At 49.2% G+C, this 22,979-nt stretch overlaps 2 protein-coding genes across 2 annotated transcripts; both read left to right on the top strand.

Moving 5' to 3' along the window:
• Positions 1–491: 491 nt before the first annotated feature.
• IZUMO2 (IZUMO family member 2) lies at positions 492–7,903 on the top strand. Its single transcript, XM_024566336.2, has 7 exons — positions 492–723; positions 924–998; positions 1,962–2,048; positions 2,275–2,295; positions 3,212–3,292; positions 5,485–5,611; positions 7,861–7,903. Exons 1-7 carry the CDS (start codon positions 492–494, stop codon positions 7,901–7,903), a joined length of 666 nt encoding a protein of 221 aa, XP_024422104.1.
• A 3,742-nt stretch (positions 7,904–11,645) lies between these two features.
• LOC112310052 (zinc finger protein 665) lies at positions 11,646–22,027 on the top strand. Its single transcript, XM_071219992.1, has 6 exons — positions 11,646–11,746; positions 13,336–13,477; positions 14,066–14,192; positions 15,151–15,277; positions 18,489–18,590; positions 19,741–22,027. Exons 2-6 carry the CDS (start codon positions 13,359–13,361, stop codon positions 21,612–21,614), a joined length of 2,349 nt encoding a protein of 782 aa, XP_071076093.1. The 5' UTR covers positions 11,646–11,746; positions 13,336–13,358; the 3' UTR covers positions 21,615–22,027.
• The last annotated feature ends 952 nt before the right edge of the window (positions 22,028–22,979 follow it).

Genomic DNA, 22,979 nt, shown 5'->3' with positions numbered 1-22,979 from the left:
AGTATGGTCCGATAGATTAAACCAATTTTAAATATTGTGACTGTAAATTTGACCCTTCTAGGACGTCTAAATACTTCGTGTGAGTGGAATCATACAGATTCGTCTTTTCTTCCCTGGCTTAGTTCACTCAGCATAATGGCCTCAAGGTCCATCCATTTAGTAGCGTATGTCAGAATCTCCTCCCTTTTGAAGACTGAATGATATCCCATTGTGTAGATATACCACATTTGTTTGGCCATTCATTAGTCGATGGGCCCTTGGACTCTCTCCAGTGCCCGGGACATAGCGGGTGTTCCATGGACATTTATTGTAAACGCTGGGAGCAGACTGTTTGTCTCACAATACTTTGCAGTGGCTAGAACGGGGCCTGGCACAGAGTAGGTGCTCAGCAAAGACCTGCCTGCCCTCTACTCCCGGGCCTCCCTGACCCCGCCCGATTCTTGGGGGCGGGGCCGGCTGGGTCCTCCCTGTGACGTCACAAAGGCCCTGCCATGCCTCTGGTCTTGGCCCTCGTGCTGCTCGTGGGCCTGAGCGCCTGCGGAGGCTGGGGCTGCCTGCAGTGTGACGCGTCAGTGCGGCTGGCCCTGAGGCAGCTGCGCTTGGCCATCATCCCCAGCCGCTTCCGGTTTGGGCAGCAGGGGGCCCGCGCTCAGGCCCTGCTGCTGGGCATGGAGGGGTCTTTCTTCCAGAACTACGCGGTGAAGGCTTTTGTGGGGCAAGTGGGTGCGTGCTGGGGAGGGGAGGGTGCCTAGCACTGTGGAGAAAGGGACCGGGAGTCCAAGCCAGAGGAAGATGGGGTGGGAGACACTTTGGAGACCACGCCCCCTAGAGAGGAGGGCGGGGCCTATGCTAGATGAAGGTGGGGGAGGAGTCACTTGGCCCTCTGAGGGACCCAATGGCATTTCGTCCCCTCTCGTCCCCAGAGACACATCACCTACATCTCGTGGCATCCTTTACCAAGAACCAAGTAGCAAACTTAAAGGTTAAGTCTCTGAGAGGTAGGAACTAAGGGAAAACCTTTTCCCAGCCCCCTCCTCCCTCCCTTTCCACCTGCCCACCATCCTTCCCCTTGATTTAAACCTGAGAGCGAACACGCTCGCATAGCCTTTTCTGTGTGGCTGGTGCAGTTCTAAGTGCTTTATTTACAAATCTACCACAGTTTATCTAGGTGGGCACTGCCCTTTCCGGAAGGGGAGACTGAGGTTCAGACACGCCCAAAGTCTCACAGCTAGGAAGAGATGAGGATTTGAATCTGGGACATCCCGCCAGAAAAAGATCTGGCGACCTTTTGGTTCGCAGGCTGGGATTCGATCCACTGAGTCACACCAACCAAGGCTAGTAGCCCCCTTTTTTAAAAAGGTAGACAAAAGCAGGTGAAATTAATTTTAATATATTTTATTTAACACCATACTTAAAATGTTGTCGTTTCAACATGCACTCCACATGAAAATGATTTATTGCGATATTTTACAATTATTATTTTTCATACCGTGTCTTCGAAATCCAGCATTTATTTTACACGAACTGCTTATCTCAGCTCAGACGAGCCCCTCTCGAGGACTCAGTAGCCATGTGTGGCTAGTGACTGACGTACAGCGCGGGTCTAGGTAATTAACATATAAAGCCATGAGGCTGGATGAAATCGTGAAGGAGCGAGTGTAGACAAAAACGAGGAGAGGAGAGCACATCAAAGGAAAGGACAGGGGAGATGATTGAGCCCACCCTTCTACCACTTACCAAATGAGGAAACTGAGGCCAAGGGAAGGTGGTCTAACTTGGGCCCCTGCAGTGACCCAGAAGCTAGGCGCAGTGCTTCCCAGGCCGTAGATCCACCCAGTGGACCCCGAGTAATACCTGGTCTCAGTTACTCCTGATGAATGAAAAGGAGTTTCCTCATCCCTCCTCTCTGAAGCTGCTGATGGGTGCCGAGTGCCTCACAAGGATCTTTTTTCTCTCCTCAGATGAACCTCTGCTGGAAGAGCTGGTGACTCTTAGGCAGAGGGTGACTAAGAAACTCAAAACAGGTTTAAGTGCATATGAATTAAAAGGTGCGTCGTCTCTCTCCACCAAATCCCTCCTCCTTATCACTCCAGCCCCTCCTCTCACTTTTTCTCCCAAACTCACCTGCCCTGTGACTCAGCCTTCTCTGCCCCTCCCCAGTATTCCTTTCTTGTCCTTCCCAATCTCATTCCTCCCTCCCTCTCTGAGTCCCTTCCCATTAAATTCTCAAATTGCTCTCTCGACTTAACTCACCTCAGCTCTTTTCTCTTGCAGCCTGCGACCACAAAACTTGCCGTGAGTCCTGGACTTACCGTCTCTCCCTCCCTTCTCTACCCTTCTCCTCCTCTTCACCCTGTCTCCCACAAATCAAGGCCCACTATCACCCCTACTCCATCTACTGGGACCTCCCCCTCCAAAGCTCTAGTACCTAGGGATATCTGATTTTTGAGGGCTTATGAAAATTGCAACCTGCAAAAAAGTACTTTGGGGGGAATGTTAGGCAGGATAGGAGAGCCTATGTCCTAGTTTAAAAAAAAAACCAAACTCACATTTCAGTGGTTTAACAAAAGAAATGTTTATTTCTCTCTCACCCAAAATCCATTGAGAGTTGAGCTCTCAACTGGTGAGTTGGGGATCCAGGCTGCACCCATAATGTAGCTTCTAAACAAGCTTCAGAAGGGAAAAAGAGTAGGGAATTCTAGATGAAGTTTTATCGCCAAGCCTGGGAAGTGGCTTTGCATCCCTCTGCCCGCTTTGGGCAGAACTCAGTCACGTGGTTGCAACCTATTGCAAAGGAGCCTGGGAAATGTAGTCTGCCTGAGTGGCAGGCAGTGAAGGAAATGGATCGGTGAGCGTCCAGCCAGTCTATGCCACAGGTGGCTGCAAATAGGAATAGAGACATGAAAGCATTCGTTTGTAGATATTTAATTAAACGTGTGTTTGATTTTAATTAAATGTCTACAAACAACGTTGGGTTAACTGGACAGCTGCAACTTAATTCAACACTTCAGTCAACTTATATATTTTATTACTATATAAACATTACTTCTAACGTGAATCATCAGTGCATTTTGCTCAGCTTGCTCTGCTGCACATGGGACCTCCAAATTCGCGAGGGCCAAGGGGCTCCAGATCCTCTTTCCCCTTCCGCCTTCCTGCCACTTGCCAGTCCTCTGATAGCTCATCCTGCTTCTCCCCTTCGCTTGTCCAGACTCGCTAAAAGAAGAGGTCTTAGACTGTTTACATTGCCTGAACATCAGCCCCAAATGCATAAAAAGGGAGCACTGTTTCGGTAAGCTCTTGTGGGTCGGGGAAGACATGGGGCAGGTGCACGAGAGATGAAGTCAGCCACGTCCCAGTGGATATGGGTTTTGAGGTCTCCCACATGCAGCCTTGAACCCTGCCCTGCACACTTTCCTACCGTGTGGCCCAGCAGGTGCTGCCACATTCTGAAACTCATTTTTCCCTGCTGCTAGATGGGAAGACTCCTCTGTAACTTTACAATTTGTTTAGTGCCAGAGTGGCAGGTGCTAGAAAAATGCTTTCTTTTTAGCCATACCGGGGGAGTCTGGAAGGATGTGCTGAATTTATCCATTCATTCAGAATTTTTAAAAGTACATATCCTTAGAGCAGAGAAAATAGTATAATGAACCCCCGTATATGTATAAAGATTGGATAGTGAGGCTGGACCTTTTCATATGCTGTTCTCTCTCTCTGGCACGCTCCTCCTCCGACCCCCTTACTTCCACAAAGTCTCAAAGTTTACCTCCTCAGAGAAGATTCCTTGATCACACTCTCTAAAGTAGCACTTTCCATCAATTTATCTTGACAATGAGCGTTCCTCCAATTTGATTCACTTATTTTATTTTATTTAATTTTTTGCCACAGTGTTTTTAAAGAAATCAGGCATCATGAGATTTCACCCATTAATAGTGTCTGCCTCTAAAAATAAGGGCGTTTTCTATATGACCACACTCAACAAACCTTACAACAATTCCCCCATATCAAATAATTCCAAGTCCCTTTTCCAACCTCCCTAATTGTCCCCAGAATACCTTTCTCTGTTGACTCATTAAAACTTCTCATATCATTCAATGGTTACATCTTTTTCTCTACTGTTTTTTTCTTTTCTCCCCTCCCCCATGATGCTGAACAATTGAAAAGAAGGAATGTGTCTATTTGCTCCGTTAGGGTGGCATTTAACTACAGCAAATATTTTGAGCGCCCTATAATGCCCCAAACTGAGGATCAGCAGAATGGGAGACAAATGTCTCATCGAGCCCACATTTTGATGGAGTGAAAGGTTAGCCCAGGCTTTCTCAGCCTTGTTACTGCTGACATTTGGGGCTGGGTGATGCTTTGCTCTAAGGCTGTCCAGTGTATTGCGGTTCCCCTAGCCTCCACTCACTACACACCAGTAGTACCCACCCACACACACACACAAAAGGTATCACACTCATTTCCAGTCCCCAGATACTCCCAAATATCCCCTGGAGGACAAAATAGTCCCCAGCTGAGAGCCGCTGTTAGATGATAATTATATATAAACAAATACAGGGACTAATTCCAAATGGCATTAGGCTTTTAATGAAAACGAAACAAAGAGAAAGCCCCTGGGGGGGGGCGGTGCTACTTTAGAGAGTGCAGGTGGGGGCGCCTCTCCAAAGAAGGGGTGTCTGAGATCTGAAGGGACTGAGGGACCAGGTGAGATACAGAGGGAACAGCAGGTGCAAAGATCGGACATAGTTGAGCAACAAGAAGGAAGCTAGCGTGGCCGTTGCCCAGTGAATAAAGAGGAGGGCAGTAGGGTAGCTAGCCACGTGGGGACCAGATCGTGCGGGACTGATGAGCCACAGTGAGGACTTGGGCTTTTATTCTGAGTGAGAAAAAGCCGTGGGAGGGGACTTAGGTGTTAACAGGCGCCCCTGGCGGCCACGTGGGGAACTGTAGTGCGGAGACGCCGGGGAGAGGAGGAGGATGGGGCTGGACCAGGTCAGGAGCCAAGGAGGTGGTTCACAGTCTGGATACAGTTTGAAGGTCGAGCCAAGAGGCTTTACGGACCGAATGAAAGAGTTGGATCAAGGGGGCGCGTGGAAGATGCAGAATGGGACTCCCAAGGCCTCCTTCAGAGCCAGCTAAGAAGCACGCAGACTTTCTTCTTACCATGAAATTGCCAGCATTTCGCGTCCCCTTCTCGTGTTCTCGGGCAGAGGAACGAACCAAGTTCTCCTCCCACCCTCACCCCCGCCCAGCGAGATGCATTTTGCACTGTGATGTGCGGAGAGTGGACAGGGGTGGGTTCACAGTGCTATCCCAAGCACCTATAACGGTTCCTGGGACACAGAATTTGAGGAATGGATGAATGGAGAGTGAGAGCCCAGGAAAGGGAGAGGGTCAGGTGGTGTGCAGAGGGAGCAGTGGATGTGGCCAAGGCCAGGGAAGGGTGGTAACGGAGGCCCACGCTGTCTCCCCCCACCGGTCCAGTGGACAGGCAGCCCCGCGTGGCCCTGCAGTACGACGAAGAGAGTAGATACCCGCAGAACCAGGCCCTGTTTGGCATCACCGTTTCCTTGTTGCTGGCTCTCTTCGCCTTTGGGGCCATCGTGGCTTCGTGAGTCATCCCTGCTGTTTCCTGAGGCCCCCAAAGGCCTCCACTGAGCCCCTCAAAAACGGCACTGCCCTGGATAGGTCACAGTGTCGTTTGGGAGTCTCCTACCCGGTCACTTTACGTCTGTGTCTCTCTCTCCCTCTCTCTTTATCTCTCCCTCTTTCTTCTCCGTCTCTCCTTCCCTCTCTCCATCTCTTCTCTCTTGCTTATCTTTGTCTCTCTCTCCCTCTCTCTCTCTTCTTCTCCCCCCTCCCCCACCACCACATTATGTCTTTCCTCAGTCCTCAGCACTTTTGCCTTTGTGGGTCTCTTCTCCCATTAAAAAAACAAAAACCAAAAAAACTAAACTAAAAATTATATTTTGTGGATGTGCTGGTTTGAAGACAGATATATTCCAAACTGCATTTATTATTATTATTATTATTATTATTAATTGTTACATTATTTTCTTCTGCTTTTAAAAGTATTTAAAATGAAAACATTTCCCTAGGCCCCAAGCATGGACCCCACAGTGCCAAGGGGAGAAGATGCCCTCCCCGCACTCTCTCCACCTCGGAGCTTCTCCCTGCCTATCTGCTTACCCTCTCCAGTCTCTCTCCGCCTCTTCTGCCTGCCCTTCATTCACCCTCCTTTCCCTAACACCTCAGTGTCTTCATATTCAATTTCAGGCAATCCCAGTGCCACCCTCTCAGGGGAGGTGATGAGCATTAAGTCAATACTTAGCACAAAGAACGTCAGATCTAGTGCGAGCTCGTTTTGGTGTGTCCCCTTCTCTCTCCCTCTCTGAAACTCTCTTCGTCTCTCTACCTCTTCCACTGGGCTTTCTCCTCTGCTCCTTGTCCCAGTCCAGAATCTGTCCCCCTGCCTCCAGGTTGTATCTGTGGCTCTCAGTTTCTCTCTGCTTCTCTCTGAATGTTCCTCCCGGTCTCTGGGTCTCTGTTCTTGACTCCCACTCCACATGGCCCGCGCCCTCTCTGTTGGTCGCCCCTCTCTGCTGCTTTAAATCTGTCTCACAGTTGCCACCTCCTTTGTCTCCCATCTCCCCTCTCTTTATCCAGCACCTTTCATACAGCTCTCTCTCCTTTCCCCATGTTTGAACCTCTCCCCCTGTCTTCAGCTGGTCTTCATCTCTGTCTTCCCCTCTGCCATCTCTGGGATTCCCTTTCTCTCTTGAATTCTGTTTCTCTCTCCCTCAGCCTCTTGCCCACGTTCTGTCTTGCCTCGCAATTTCTCTTTTACGGAACTCTCTCCTTGCTCTCTCCCCACTGTCTCCCTGTGTATTAATTTCTTGTTGCTGGTGTAACAAATGGCCACAAATGGCTTAAGGCAACAACTTTATTTTCATAGAATTCTGGAGGTCAGAAGTCCCAAATCAAAAGTTTGGCAGGGTTGGTCGTCCTGGGGGTTCTGAGAGAAAATCCATTCCATACCTGCCTCTACCTTCTGGTGGCTGCTGGCATTCTTGCCATTCCTGGGCTCGTGGCTTCCCTCTAATCTCAGCCTCCCTCAGTCTTCATGTGGCTCCTCTCTCTCTCTCTCTCTCTCTGGTCCAGCCTAAATCCAGAATGATCGTTTGGGGTTTTTTTTTTTTTTTAAGATTTTATTTATTTATTTTTAGCGAGAGGGGGAGGGAAGGAGAAAGAGAAAGAAACATCATTGAGTGGTTGCCACTTGCACACCCCCTACTGGGGACCTGGCCCACAGCCCAGGCATGTGCCCTGACTGGGATCTGAACAGGTGGCCCTTTGGTTCACAGGCCTGTGCTCAATCCACTGAGCTACACCAGCGGGGGCTAAATCCAGAATGATCTTATTTGATCTTAATTACATCTGCAAAGACCCTATTTCCAAGTAAACCATCTGCATGAGTACTGGTGTTTAGGGCTTGGATATATCTCTTGGAAAGCACAGTTCTGCCTACTATACCTGCTTCTCTCTTTTCCTTATTTCTTTCTTTTTGCCTTTCCCTTTTGTTTGAGTCTCTTGCTGTGACTGTGTCTCTCAGTGACTTCTTCCTCCCTATTTCCACATTTTACCCTTACTCCCAGTCCGAACTTTTCACTCCTCCTTCCTCATGAGCCAACACTGACTGGCTGAGAACCCTGGAAATCTGCCCAGAGACCCATGATGTCACTGACTAAGCCAAATAAGGCTGATGATTGGAGGAAAGTTTGGGCGGGGGGGTGGGGTTGGTTGACATGTTGAGGACTAAAGATCTCTTCTCTAACCTCCAGGCTTTTTCTCTCTGACCAGGGCTATCACTTACAGGCAAAACCGGAAACTCCTGCTACAGTAGGGTGGTGGTTTGGGGATTGTGAGGGGAAAGGAAAAGATATTTAATAAAGTCTGTGACAAATTTCTCAATGTCTCCATCAGTTACTGGAGGACCCTCCCAGCAATGGTCTAGCTCTAGACACCCAACTAAGACAGCTAAACTGCCATCGAGGGCTTGAAAGGGCAACCATTCCTATTTGGGGGGGAATGCATCGAAAATGAGATGACACCACAGTGGGACCATAAAGGACAGACAATCAGGCAAAGGAACAGCAGTGGTCAGTGTGGAGAGGACAGGTTTCCCTTCCTAACTGAACGCTTAAATGTTCGCCCTCTGTGTTCCTGAAAAGACTCGGATACATTTTCATGCATATCTTTTACTGTCTGAACTCTCGCTACTCGCTAACCCAAAGCAGAAAGCAAACAGATTTGGATTGCATGGTGTCCTTCCGTTTCGGAACCTGCCAGAAGAACTGTTGCTGTCTCAGTCTTATGCTTTGGTGGGAGGAACAGGGGTTGATAAGAAAGGTGGAGTTCAGCTGGAGATTCGGTGCTTAGAACAATGCTTGGACGAAAGCAGGCATTTAGTAAATATTTGTTGAATAAATGAGAATGGTAGTGTTGGGGGGAGGGGGAGCAGGAAGCCTACGAAGATGATGATTGGCCCATACACCAAAGTGCATTTAATGCCAGGGAAAGGAGCTTGGCAGTTTTTCCATTGAAACCTAAATATCTTTTTTTTTTTTAAGATTTTATTTTCAGAGAGAGGGGAAGGGAGGGAGAGAGGGAGAGAAACATTGATGTGTGGTTGCCTCTCGTGCGCCCCCTACTGGGGACCTGGCCTGCAACCCAGGCATGTGCCCTGACTGGGAATCAAACAGACAACCCTTTGGTTCGCAGGCCGGCACTCAGTCCACTGAGCCACACTAGCCAGAGCAAAACCTCAAATATCTTATGGGTCCAGGTAGGTAAAGTGAACAACTGCAGGTCCCATTCATAGAGGATGGAAAATAGTTCCATCCTACAGTGAGCGAATAAGGTGAAATAACAGCCCGAGTGTTTTCAAATCTTCAGATTTTTCAACAGACCCAGAAATTCAGATTTTTTTAAAAACGTGAAATTTCTCCATTAAAATAGTGTGGGCAACTAACTTTTTCAGATACTGAAGACCAACTCAAGACACGTTTTGCTACCCTTCTAAGGTGATGGGGAAATATCTAAGGCTGGGTGTTACATATTTTACGTATTTGCAAAGGACGTTCTAAGTGTTGATGGATCCCACGGAACCCCCTAATTAACTACATTTCCCAGAAACCTCTGCCTTCCGCCATGAGTCCTTTAAATACTATATCCTAGTCCAGTTAAAGGTAGAAGGTGTGCACAGCAGAGTTGGACGTCTGATTGGCCAAACCCTTGACTTCCTTGTTCCAGCCGCACAGTGCCAAGAAAATAGTTTTGTTACCTGCGCGGTAAAGCCCTTTGAACGGAGAGGTTTTCTTTTTCTTGTATTTAATTTTTCAATTACAGTTTACATTCAATATTATCTTGCATTAATTTCAGGTGTGCGGCAGAGTGGTTAGACACTATGTACTTTACAAAGTGTTCCTCCCCCTCCCCCCCAACACTTCCAGTACCTATCTGGCACCATCTATAGTTATTACAATAGGAATGTAGAGGTTTGAAGAGGCGGTGAAGAGGCTCAAAATTCTTAAATAGACCAGGCTCCAGGCGGGAGGACTCTGGGAACGGTAGTTTCAGGCCTCTGGCCTTGCCACCGTTTCCCCTCCCCTCCCCCTCCCTCCACCTCCAATAACCTTCTTCCCCGCACACCGGTCGGCGCCTTCCCCTGTAGACGACGCCTTCCCCTTGGCAACATCGCTCTGGGAGCACTTGACGTCCCCGTCACCGGGGTGTGGCCAAGGGCGGAGCTACCGTAGACCGGTCAAAGAGGCTTGGCTTCCACTCACTTCAATTGGTGGCCACACCGAAGCTCACTCCCGCTTGGGTAGCAGTGTTGTTCGGATATTAAAATATCTTCACACTACTGATCCAGTCATTACCTTAAGTGCTTGAGAACTTCCTGGGAGCCATGTACAATGCAGTAAACGGATAATTAAGTTGTGCATTAATTATAGTGTGATGAGAACTCCCAGAGAGCGCGGAGTATGGAGCGGGAGAGACAGACCGTCACCAAATAATTACAATACAACAATTACTATAATATCAGTGCTAGGATTCTGGGACGTTCCTGTGGGAACCCAGGGAGGGAGTAGCCAACTCTGGCTGGGCAGGGTGGGAAGAGGAGAAAGTTTCGTACAGGAATGGCTGTAAGAGCGTGTTCTTGCTATAGTAGGGGGACCACTTGGTAAATATACAATTGTCTAACCACTAGCCTGGACACCTGCAATGAATACAAAATATTGAATGTGAACTGTGATTGAAAAATAAAATTTAAAGAAAAAAAAGCTTATTCTTGGCAGAAAAGTAGTTTCCAAAAGAAGTACAGGAGAAAGGACATTCCAGACACAGAGAGCCACAAATATGAATGTCAAGAGGTGAAACTTAATGGCTTGTGTTTAATAATATTGGTAGCAACCACGTAGATGGTGTTTTCTGCCGCATATTGTTCTAATGGCTTTATTTATATAACCTATTCAAATCTCATAACCCAATGAAGAGGGAATTTATTTTCTCCCTATGAGGAAATGGGGGAACGGAGAGGTTCATGACTTGATCCTCTGGGGCTGCGTGGGGAACAGACTGGAGAGGAGACCTGGAGGCCAGAAGGTTTGGAATGAGATTGGAGTGAGGTTCTGGGTGAGGGTACAAGGCCTGAACCAGGGCCAGGTTCATGGGCATGGAGAGGACAGCAGACTCGCGGAGCCTGGCATTGACAGAAGGGGCTTCCCTCGACCTGCCGGCCTTGGCTGGGTCTTCCAGCCAGGCAGGCGCATAGGTCCCCTTCGGGATGTCTGACGTACTTTTACAGGGCGGTTGTTCAAGTTAAATAAGCCAATAAGGCCCACTGCGTGTTGTGACTGCTGTTATTTCATTTTGGCAATGGTCCATCTAGCCTTTACTCAAGTACAATGTATATTTTACATCTTTATAAACACGAAAGCTATGTAACTGCGATTTTTGTTCTTTTAACCTTCATTCGCAAGCATTTCCGCATGTCACCGTGTGGTTGTCATAAGTTCTCCAGGGCTCCATAACGTTTTATAGGCGGAATGTACCGCCACTTATTTATTTAACCGAACCCCTGAGTCCATATAATTTAAAATAGCTTTATGTTATTTTGTTTCTGATTGGAGATTGACTTCTTCCAAGTTGCACTTCAGGGACCTAGACTCCTTTCATCTGCAACATGTGACTCCCAAGGTCACACTCTCCATCTGAATAAACAGAAGGGAAAAGACTGTGCAAGTAACAAGTGGGAGGTTTTAACGAGCCAGATCTCGGCAAGGCACACATTTTATTGGCCAGAACTTAGTCTCAGGGCGATCCCTGAGACCCCAAATTGCAAGTGAAAATATTTAACTGAAAAGGAATATTCGCGGTGCTAGTACCGCCAAACATCTCCCAAATACTATATTTATTTGGGAACTGCAAAGCGCCTGTGCATTTGGAGCTTTTTTTCCTCCCGACATACATCCCATTTCCAGACTCTGTTTCCCAGCATTCCCCTCAGAGATCTTAGACCGGGGAGGAGCCGCAGAGGGATCTGGGAAGTGTAGTCCCAATGCGAAGCCGCGTTTAAAGCACCAGGACTTAGTTTCGAGACAGTGACCGCGCAGGCGCATTCCGCGGCCAGCCAGAGGGTGGGAAGGCCTAGTCACCCTTTGCAAACTGCGGGGGCGCACAGGTGAGTTGCGACCTGGAGGACCCGAGCGAGATCGGGTGGGTGCGGGGCAGGCCAGGACGAGAGGCGGGCGCTCAGGGGGCGGGACCGGAGTGGGAGGGGGAAGGGCGCTGTGGGCGGTGCCCCGCCACCTACTGTCATTGGAGAGGCAGCCCCAGAACCCCCTGCCCTCCACGCGACTAGGACGATCTCAGCGCGCTGGAATTGGGCGCCGGCTATTTGCCAGGAGACGGGTCAAGTGCGGGGCTGCTTCGATCCCTAGGAGGGAGGATTTACCTTTCCTCAATTTGCAGGTGAAGATATCGACACGGCTTTTCCCAGGTCACAATGCTAATAACGGGCAGATTTGTGATCACATAGACCTGAGCGCCCCTGCGTACTCCGCACAGTCACGCCCTTGATCTCTGTCCTTATTGCGAGCAACTCTGGGTCTCCGCTGTCCTCTTTCTGATCCCACCACCACCCCGATGCCGTTCTGTCTCCCCCTCTCTCTCTGGCTCCCTGCTCCTCCGTCTATATGTCTCTGTCGCCTTCTCTCTGGGTCTCCGCCACCTCCCTGAGTCTCTGGCCCCCTCTCTCTGGGTCTCTGTGCAGCCCCCTCCCAAGAGTCTCTGTGTTTTTTCTAAAAAACAAGGTTATTTGTCTTCCAAAACCACAACACCATGATGAGACCAGGAAATTCACCTGGATACAGCTCTATTAGCTAACCTAGAGACCTTCAAATTTTGCTAAATGTCTCAATAATGTTCTTTTTTAAAAAAATTGTTTACCTCTGCTCTTCTTTTTTAATTTTAAATGTTTTATTTATTTTTAGACAGAGGGGAAGGGAAGGAGAAAGAGAGGGAGAGAAACATCAATGTGTGGTTGCCTGTCGTGCACCCCTTACTGGGGACCTGGCCCACAACCCAGGCATATGCCCTGACTGGGAATCGAACCAGCAACCCTTTGGTTCACAGGCCAGCACCCAATCCACTGAGCCACACCAACCAGGGCCCCAATAATATTCTTTTTTAAAAATATTTTTTAAATTTATTTCTAGAGAGAGGGGAAGGGAAGGAGAAAGGGAGAGAAAGATCAGTGTGTGGTTTTGCACGCCCCCTACTGGGGACTTGGCCTGCAACCCAGGCATATGCCCTGACTGGGAATTGAAATGGTTCTCAGGCCAGTGCTCAGTCCACTGAGCCACACCAGCCAGGGCCCCAATAATATTCTTAATGGCAGAAGAAAACCCCATATCACCCACTGCATTGGTGGTCAGGTCTCTTTAGTCTCTGTTCATCTGGAACAGCTCTTCAGCCTTTCTTTGACCTTCCTGATCTTGGCAATTCTGAATGCTACACACCACATACTTCTGGAGTGCCCCTCAGTTTAGATTTGCTCAGTGTTTCCTGTGATTAGAAAAAAGAGAGGGAGAGAAATATCAATGTGTGGTTGCCTCCTGAGCGCTCCCCTACTGGGGACCTGGCCCGCAACCCAGGCATGTGCCCTGACTGGGAATCCAACTGGCAACCCTTTGGTTCACAGCCCTCATTGAATCCACTGAGCTACACCAGTCAGGTCCTGAGTCTTTTTATTTTATTTATTTTTATCAGTTTCCCCTTTGCTGCTGTAACAAATGACCACGAACCTGGTGGCTTCAGACAGCAAAATGTATTCTCTTACACTTCTGGAGGTCAGAAGTCTGACACGGGGATCACTGGGCCGAAACCAAGGTTTCAGCAGAGCCATCCGGAGGTTTGGAAAGGATCCATTTCCTTGCCTTTGTCAGCTTCTGGAAGCCGCCTTGGGTGGGGCCCCTTCCTCCAGCTTCAAAACCAGGGGCATAGGCCCATCCGGATCGTGCAGGGCAATCTTCCCATCTGAAGATGTTGAACTTAATCACATCAACATTCACCCCAGAGGTATCTTTGGGGGCCACCCTTCAGCCCACCACCTGATCGATGTCCAGCACGATCTCCCCCACCAGGCAGGGAGCCCCTTGAGGGCATAGCTGCAACTCACTCATTTCTGGGTCCTCAAAACAGAACAGTTGGCTTTGTTCAGACTTTTGGGCTCTAATCCCATGTCGACACTTGATACCTCTATGGCCTTGAGCAAGGGCCTGGAGCTCTCCTGCCGTGATTTCCTCACCTGGGGATAACCGCTCTGAGAGCTCTGGTGTGGGTGCGATGAGCCAAACCCACTGATGGCTAGTGGCTGTTTCAGAACGGGGACCTCAGGCCTCCTGTCCTGAGCTTTTGCTCTGGCTCTTAGGAAACCAGGGCCCCCTCTGTCATGAGACTTCTTTAAGAAAGTGTCTGTCTGTCTGTCTGTTTATGCCAGAACCGACCCCACTTCCCTTCTCCAGTCTCCTCTTCCAGCTCTGCGGACTCAGGCCTGGTCCTTTGTCCTGGAGATGCGTCCCTGGGAGCCATCAGTGACCACCAGGATCCTGACAGCTGAGGATCAGGTGAGTCTGGGCCCCCTCTCCCCCGAGATGATTTTGTGGACCCCAGAGGACCATCGTCATCTCTGTCTGTGGCCCGGAGATCTTCTGCCCCTCCCATACTGGGAGAAAGGCTGTGGTGGGAGGGGCTCTGGGGCTGGGGGGTGTGAGGAGAGGGGAGGATGGGGCAGGCCGCTCTGAGCAGGCACGTTACGTTGCGTTCGGACAATCAGTAATGTAAGGCTCAGCAGCCTTTGGTTCCCAGGTGAAATGGGCAGTGGTTTATTCGGTTTCACCGCTGAGCCTTATCCTGGGAGTCAGGAGTGGGGGTTGGGTTCAGAGTTGGTGTCTGGGATGGAGTATGACTTGGGAATGTGTGGCTCTAACACACAATGGCTTGATAGTTTTTTTCAATAACCTTCACCGGAGGATATATTTATTGATTCTGGAAAAGAGAGAGGAAGGGAGAGAGAGGGGGAAAGAGAGCGAGAGAAACAGTGATGTGAGAGAGAAATATCAATTGGTTCCCTCCCGTACACACCCCGACAGGAAATGGAACCTGCAACCCAGCCAGGTATGTGCCCTGACCAGGGATCGAACCCTCAACATTTTGGTGTATGGGATGACACTCCAACCAAGTGGGCCACTTGGCCAGGGCTCATTGGTATATTTATTATGGCAAGTTTTCATGCAGATGGCAAACTGTCATTACTAAAATAATTGGCATGTTACAATGATTTTCCAACAGATGGCAGTAGAGTCGCGCCAAAGCTGGAGCTCGCTAGGTCTGCTTTCCACCTAGGTGCCTGTGGGCTGGCAGCTGCCGAGGCTTTTTATTTCAATACATTCCTATGGCCCGTTTTATTTCTCCCAAATCTGTTCAAGCACAGGGAGCGAGTGTTAGACTACTGACCTATGACCTCTCCAGCCCCAGAGTTCCAGAAGTTTGTGACCCTCCACGTTGTACAATTGACTCTTGCAGGAATGGGTGACTTTCAAGGATGTGGCTGTGGATTTCACTCTGGAGGAATGGGGCCAGCTGGGACCGGGCCAGAGGGAGCTGTACTGGGAAGTGATGCTGGAGAACTACCAGAACCTTCTCTCACTAGGTGAGGCCCTGCTCTCTGCCTTCCCAAGAGGAAGTACAATGCCTGTCCTTCTGCCCTCCTCTCCTTTATGGTCACCCACTGCCTAACTGTGGGCGGTCCCTGGGGTCATGTGGTGCCCTCTCTGCCTCTCGTCTGTCCCACATGGCTGGCCTCTGTCTTTCTCTCTCTCTCCCAGAGTCCCACCTCTCTGAGGGCACCGAGTCCTCTGCCTGCCCCATCATATCTTCAGCCTGTGCCCCCACCCTCTTCTCTTGCTTCCTTCTCCACGTGTGGGGACCTCAGGCTCCCACTGGAAAGCCTGCTCCCAAGTCTCAGACTCCAAGCTCTCCCTGGACATCCTCCAGTCCACAGGCTGCATCTCGAATCCTCTCCCCAAAGCACCTAAATGCTGTTTCCCAAAGTGTCTCCTGAGTCCCACATTTGTCCACACACCCCCTCCTGCCTCCAACCCCAGTGCAAGGCACCCCCACATTCACCACACTCACCCTGAGCTCAGAGTCTCCACACTGACCTGCTCCTCCCTCCCCTTCCAGGTCCCCATCTGTGGTTGGCCCCACGTCCTCCAGACCCCCCAGTTCCATCCTCACCTTCCTCTTCCTCTTACTGAGAGCCATCAGGCCCCACTCACCCCCCCATCCCCAACTCTGCACATCTCCTCCTGTCTGTCCTCACAGCCTGGCCCTGCTCCGGCCTTGTCCTCTCCCCAGACCCCACTCCAGCCTCCTCTCTGCTGTCTTTCCTTCTCCGTCCATCTCTTCCTTCTTCATTCCTTCTTCTGGCTCCTCTGTCTCTCCTCTTCCCTGTAAGCTACTGTGGTAGGAAGGCTCTGTCCTCAGCCCTCCTCCCTCACACACTTCCTCTGAAAAAACTCATCAAAAACTCAGCTGAAACACCTGTGTTAGCTGAGGACAAACCCAATACCGCTCCCAGGCTCAGTGACACACTAGGAGGCCCCACAGGCCTCAGCACGGTTGTGGACCCAGAAGCTCGTCAGACCCTCAGCAGGGTTTTTCCTGGGCGGTGGTCCTATCAGCACCCAGTGCCTGGAGCATTTCAACATTCCACCCTCCCCAAGGAAAGCAGGGGTTCAGAAGAAACCACATTGTTTTGTACAAACAGGCACAGGGAGCCCCTGTGTTATCAGTGAGAGAAGGCTGGATCCCTCCTGCGATCTGGGCTCTCAGATGCCAACCAGGGCAGCCTCTCGAGCAGGCCTTTCCAGGGAGAGTAGTCAGCCTGTTGTGTTAATTCTTTTCTGTACAACTTGCAGAATGAGGTCCCTTCCGTCGGTTCCCTGAGCTCCAACTCGGTAGCTGATGGCCTCCAGAATACCTCCCTAGGAAGATCCTGGCCCCCGTACTTCCTGTCCTCACTCAACTCAACATGGCCCCCAAGACCTACTCCTCCTCTGGGTCTCCCATCTCAGGGACAGTCTGCCACTCACCTGGTCACCAGGCCAGTCCTGGGAGCTGTCATCCTCAGCCCCTACATACGCTTCTGTGACTGGCCTCAGCCAGCCTCCTCCATTTCATCACACGCCACTTTCTCCATCCCTCATGCTCCCCAATCAGAGAAAGGCTTATCTTTAAGTCGGGAACGGTCAACATCTTTGCCTGCTCTTGGGAATGATCAGTGGGGAGCTGTATTCGCTTCCTAGGGCTGCTGCAACCATCACCACAAACTGGGTGGCTTAAAACAGCAGGAATTTAGCCCTGGCTGGTGTGGCTCAGTGGATTGAGTGCTGGCCTGTGAACCAAATGGTCACCAGTTCAATTCCCCATCATGGCACGTACCTGGGTTCTGGGCCAGGTCCCGAGTAGGGGGTGTAACAGAGGCAACCACACATTGATGTTTCTCTCCCACCTTTCACCTATATCTAAAAAATAAATAAGTAAGTAAATCTCCCTTTAAAAAAGAAAAAAAACAGCAGAAATTTACCCTCTCACAGTTCTGGAAGTTGGAGGTGCAAAATCAAGGGGTTGGCAGGGCTGTGCTCTGTCTGAAGGCTCCAGGGGAGGGTCCCTTCTGAGCTTGCCCAGCTCCGAGAGGCCCCTGGCAATCCTGGTGTTCCTTGTTCTGTTCCTGCGTCACCCCAGCCTCTGCCTCCACCTTCACACACGGCCTTCTTCCCTCCACACGCGCCTGTGTATCTCTCCTTTCTTACAAGGACACCAGTCGTCAGATTTCGGTCTCACCCTAATCCAGTAGAACCTCGTGTTAACTAATTACATCTGCAAATCCCCTATTTCCAAACAATGCCACATTAGGAGGTTCCTACGGACATGATTTTGGAAGAGTGCTGCTCAACCCACTAGAGGAAGAGAGAAATTAGCGATCGCAAAGGCAGCGGGCATAAACAAGTAAAAACAAACAGACAAAATGGATTTTAGTAGTATAGTTCGTTTCGCCCCATCTATCAAATAAATGATCACCCTGACCAGTGTAACTCCATCGGTTGGTCATCGTTCTGAAAACCAAAAGGTTGCTGGTTCAATTCCCAGTCAGGGCATGTTCCTCGGTAGCAGGTTTGGTCCCTAGTCGGGGTGTGGATGAGAGAGGCAACCAATTGATGTTTTTCTCTCACATCGATGTTTCTCTCCCTCTCTTTCTTCCTCCCTTCCCTGTCCTCTAAAAATAAATAAATATTTTTTTTAAAAAAGACCATTTTAGCACATCAAAATCATATGTGCAAATTATTAATGAGATATTTTATATTCTCCATATTAATTTCTATGGAATATGGGTGTATTTCACTCTCAGCTTTAATAGCACAGAGCCAGAGCCTTAAATAGTGACATCAGGGCTCGGGCTTCCTCTACGGCAGGCAATCAGCCAGTGAATCTTTTTTTTTTTTTTTTTTAAGATTTTATTTATTTATTTTTAGAGAGAGGAGAAGGAATGGAGAAAGAGGAGAGAAACATCAGTGTGTGGTTGCCTCTTGCACTCCCCAAACTGAGGACCTGGCCCACAACACAGGCATGTGCCCTGACTGGGAATAGAACCGGTGACCTTTTGGTTTGCAGGCCCATGCTCAATCCACTGAGCTACACCAGCCAGGGCCAGCCAGTGAATCTTGCATTGACCTTTAGAGTGTCTAATCACAAGGCACCAATGCGTGCATCTCCTCTGCAGACCCAGAGCCTGAGGCCCAGCCCTGAGGCCTGCCTGTGACCCCAGTGGCATCCATGGCCAGGTCTCATGTCTCTTCCAGGGTCAGGGCTTCTGGGGTCCAAACCCGATGTGATCTCCCGTCTGGAGCAAGGGGAAGAGCCTAGGATGGAGAAGAGAGAAGCCCAGCAAGTTACCTGTCCAGGTGGGTGAGGATGTCCAGCAGATGTGAGCCGTCTTCCTGTCTCATCTGTCATGAACAGAGATGGTCATTCAAGAATGAGGCAGCATTGCCCTGGCTGGTGTGGCTCAGTGGGTTGAGCGCCAGCCTGCAAACCATAGGGTCGCTGGTCCGATTCCCAGTCAGGGCACATGCCTGGGTTGCAAGCCTGATCCCCAGTGGAGGGCATGCAAGAGACAACCACACATTAACATTTCTCTCCCTCTCTTTCTCCCTTCCTTCCCCTCTCTCTAAAAATAAATAAATAAAATATATTTTTAGAAGAAGAAACAGTGTAGGAAAAAGGGAAGTAGGAATATTTACTTTTCACTGTGATCACCTCTTAAAGATTACTTTTTAACATTTAAAATGGATACATGATTTTAAATACGTAATGTAGAAAGTGAAATTCCCTTATAACCTCATTTAATGACATTTTGAGATGTAATTCAGTTATCATACCATTCACTTGCCAACATTGGGTATTTTTAATATTTTACAACCTAAACAGTGTCAAATGACATCAAGCAATTATATATTTTAGAATGTTACTGATGTTGAACATCTTTTTACAGGCTTATCAGCCACTTGTTTTTCTTCTGCAAAATGTCTATTCATATTCTTGTTCCACTATTTGATTAGACTGTTTTACTTATCTTTTTAAATTCTTTATTTATTTACTTTTAGAGAGAGTGGAATGGAGGGAAAAAGAAGGGAGAGAAACATCAATATGCAAGAGATACTTCGATCTGTTGCCTCTCACAGGCCCCTAAATGGGGACCCTGGCATGTGCCCTGACTGGGAATGGAACAGGTGACCTTTCGGTTCAGAGGCCAGCACTCAATCCACTGGGCCACACCAGCCAGGGCTGTTTTTTCTTATTTGTAAAAATGTCTTATATTATGGCTGATAAACAACTGCGCACATACATACACTGTCTTCCGACTCAGTTCTTTTCATTTTAGAATATCGAGGCCATCCTGCCATGCTGGGACATGAATCTATCTCCCTCATACCTTTTGAAATAGCAACATAAACTTTGAAAGTTTCCTTTTTAAGTTTCCAATACCAGTTCTAAATAATCAACTTCCCATGTCCTAGAACAGAACATTTTCATATTTCCCATTTGTTTCAGACCTGGAGGCAAGCTTGGCCACGACTCAGGAGACACTTCCAGAAAAGAGTAATTCTGAAGAGGCAGCTTCCCCGATGGGAAAGATGGAGGGAATTTTAAAGGCAGTGCTTGGAGATGCCAAGTTGGGGGAATCCTGGACATACACTTGCCAATTGGAGGACCAGGGGAAGCAGGAGAGGCACTTGAGGTGTTTGTTTGCTTCTCCCAAGGAAAACATCTGTGGGGAGAGAGGCCTGGGCTGTAACGAGCTTGGGAGAAGCTTCAGGCAGACCTCAGCTTTCACGAGGAAGCACAGAGTGCCTGGGGTAGAGAGGCCTCGGACAAGGAACGGGTCAAAATGCCAAAGGGCCTTTGTAGAGAAGAAGCCATTTCACTGCACAGAATGTGGGAAAGCCTTCGTTTACCATTCAGACTATACCCTGCACCAGAGAATTCACACGAGAGAGAAACCCTACAAGTGCAGTGAGTGCGGGAAGGCATTCGGCAACAGCTCATATTTCATTCAGCATCATGTTATTCACACAGGAGAGAAGCCCTATGTGTGCAACGAATGTGGCAAGACCTTTACTCAGAGCTCATCGCTGACCGAGCATCAGAGGATCCACACTGGGGAGAAACCCTACCAATGCAGGGAATGTGGGAAGGCCTTCACCCAGAGCTCCTCTCTCATTAAGCACCAGCGATGCCACACTGGGGAGAAGCCCTATAAATGCGACCAGTGTGGGAAGTTCTACTCTCAGGTGTCCCACCTCACCCGCCACCAGAAAATCCACACGGGGGTGAAGCCCTACAAATGTGGCGAGTGTGGCAAGGCGTTCTGTCACACCTCCTCCCTGACCCAGCACCAGACAATCCACACAGGGGAGAAACCCTACAGATGTAACGAGTGTGGGAAAAGCTTCAGCCACAGCTCGTCCCTGACCCAGCATCAGCGGGTTCACACAGGAGAAAAACCCTACGAGCGTTCCAAGTGTGGCAAAGCCTTCAGCCACAGCTCGTCCCTGACCCAGCATCAGAGGATTCACACTGGCGAGAAGCCCTATGAGTGTCGTGAGTGCGGGAAGGCTTACACGCAGATTTCCCACCTCATGAGGCACCAGAGCATTCACATGGGGGAAAAACCCTATATATGTCATGAGTGTGGCAAGGCTTTCAGTCACAACTCCTCCTTTACCCAACACCAGACGACTCACACCGGTGAGAAGCCCTACAGATGTAACGAATGTGGGAAAACCTTCAGCCAGAACTCTTCCCTGACGTGCCACCAGAGGATTCACACCGGGGAGAAGCCCTATGAGTGTAATGTTTGTGGGAAAGCCTATACCCAGATTTCCCACCTCATTCAACACCAGAGGATTCACACTGGTGAGAAACCTTACGAGTGCAGTGACTGTGGAAAAGCTTTCAGTCGGAGCACCCACCTTATTGAGCATCAGAAAATCCACACAGGAGAGAAACCTTATAAGTGTAAGGAGTGTGGGAAGACATTCAGTCACAACTCATCCCTTACTCAGCATCAGAGGATTCACACGGGTGAGAAACCCTACACCTGTAAGGAATGTGGGAAAGCCTTCAACCAGAGCATTCACCTCATTCAGCATCAGAGAATTCACACTGGAGAGAAGCCCTACCAATGTAACAAGTGTGGGAAAACCTACGCCCAGATCTCACACCTTATTCAACACCAGAAAGTTCACACGGGTGGCAGGCGCTATGCATGTAAAGAATGTGGAGAGGATTTCAGCTGGAGTTCACACCTGGCCAAACATCAGAGGCTTCACACTGTGCGCAGCACCTGTGTCTGTGATGATTCTGAGAAGACCTTTGTTTGGAGGACACGGCTTGCTGATCATCAGAGAACTCATGCTGATTAGAAAACCTGAGAACTAAATGAATGGGCGTTTCCGCTGTCGGGTTCCATTCTGCTCTCATCAGCACTGGCAAGTTCTTCCCAGAGAAGAACTCCAACCCCGTACATTGAGGCTAGGGGTCTCTTTCTCTCCTACAAGGAGGAAAGAGAGGTGATCACCAGCTGGGACAGCTTCTCCTCATTTTAGGAGTTCTCAAATCTCAACATCTGCCATGTCCCTAGGGGTGACCTAACTGAGGTGCAGATACATCTGGGATCTTCAGTAAGGTCTCTGAGCTTTTTAAGTGTATTGATCGTTCATTAAATTGCAGCTGAAAATTCAAGGAAAAAAAAAAAACCACAGCTGGAGAGAGTAACCCTTTAGAATAAAATTCTCAAATATATGTAGCTGAATATAAATATCAGACCATTTCAGTTTCCTTTAAAGCTTTAAGATACAAATTTCTTTGCAATATCTGCAGCTTGCTCTAACACTGAATGAGTTTCACATGTTTACAGCCATTTTTTAAGTTCTATTGTTTGTCTTTTCCATTTTCAGCATTTGTACTTGACCAAGCAGTTGCCCTATTAACATCATTTTCTGATTTTATTCATGCCCAAAGGGATGTACTTTTTTAAAACATTTTATTTACTTATTTTAGACAGAAGGGAAGGGAGGGAGAAAGAGGGAGAGAAACATCCATGTTCCGTTGCCTGTCGCTTGCCCCCTCCTGGGGACCTGACCTGGCCGGCAACCCAGGCCTGTGCTCTGGGAATGGAAACAGCGACCCTTTGGTTCACAGGCCGGCACTCAATCCACCGAGCCACACCAGCCAAGGCCCAATCAATAAATGTTTTTAAAACTTTAAATTTTAGCTAGATAGGTAAGATAGTATTTTTTTTCCTTCTTCCTATTCTCTTCTGGGCTGAAGTAGGAACTCATTCCTCCTGTGAGAAACCTTCCATCAACTCCTCCAGTCCTGCCATACTCTGGAAGCCAGAAAAAGTGTCTGACAGTCGCGTACCCCAAGCAAAAGCCACCCGGGACTCCAGGGTTCCTTCCGCCTTTGCCATCTTCAGACGCTGATGGCAAAAGCGACCAGAAAGCACAATCCCGTGGGCATCTGGGAAGTGTAGTTCAGCAGAGAATCCGCGCAGGCGCAGAGGCATGCACGGCAAAGGGGCTGCGTACGCAGCGACGCCGTCATAGTCGGGAGTTAACTGTTGGTATCGGGTTCTGTTTGGGAGGCCGACCAGAGGTTCAAGACCCACTTGCCAGGTACAAGAGGACTTTGGCCGGAAGAGCGGCCTCAAGCAGTCTGGGGGTCTTAGGCTACTTAGCGGGATAAAGAGGCAAGAGAAGGTGGCGCTGACTGGCAGAGGCCCGGCC

The sequence above is a fragment of the Desmodus rotundus genome, chromosome 12 (assembly GCF_022682495.2).
Source record: "Desmodus rotundus isolate HL8 chromosome 12, HLdesRot8A.1, whole genome shotgun sequence".
In the NCBI taxonomy this organism is placed as follows: Eukaryota; Metazoa; Chordata; class Mammalia; order Chiroptera; family Phyllostomidae; genus Desmodus; species Desmodus rotundus.
The sequence above is the reverse complement of the archived record's forward strand: the minus strand, read 5'-3'. Positions and strand labels throughout refer to the sequence as shown.

Coding starts and splice junctions, on each gene's coding strand:
- LOC112310052 (XM_071219992.1), top strand. CDS start 13,359: ATGACCACGAACCTGGTGGCTTCAGACAGCAAAATGTATTCTCTTACA. Junction 13,478..14,065: donor TTCAGCAGAGCCATCCGGAG/GTTTGGAAAGGA, acceptor TGTTTATGCCAG/AACCGACCCCACTTCCCTTC. Junction 18,591..19,740: donor CCAGCAAGTTACCTGTCCAG/GTGGGTGAGGAT, acceptor CATTTGTTTCAG/ACCTGGAGGCAAGCTTGGCC.
- IZUMO2 (XM_024566336.2), top strand. CDS start 492: ATGCCTCTGGTCTTGGCCCTCGTGCTGCTCGTGGGCCTGAGCGCCTGC. Junction 999..1,961: donor AAAGGTTAAGTCTCTGAGAG/GTAGGAACTAAG, acceptor TTCTCTCCTCAG/ATGAACCTCTGCTGGAAGAG. Junction 2,296..3,211: donor CTGCGACCACAAAACTTGCC/GTGAGTCCTGGA, acceptor TCGCTTGTCCAG/ACTCGCTAAAAGAAGAGGTC.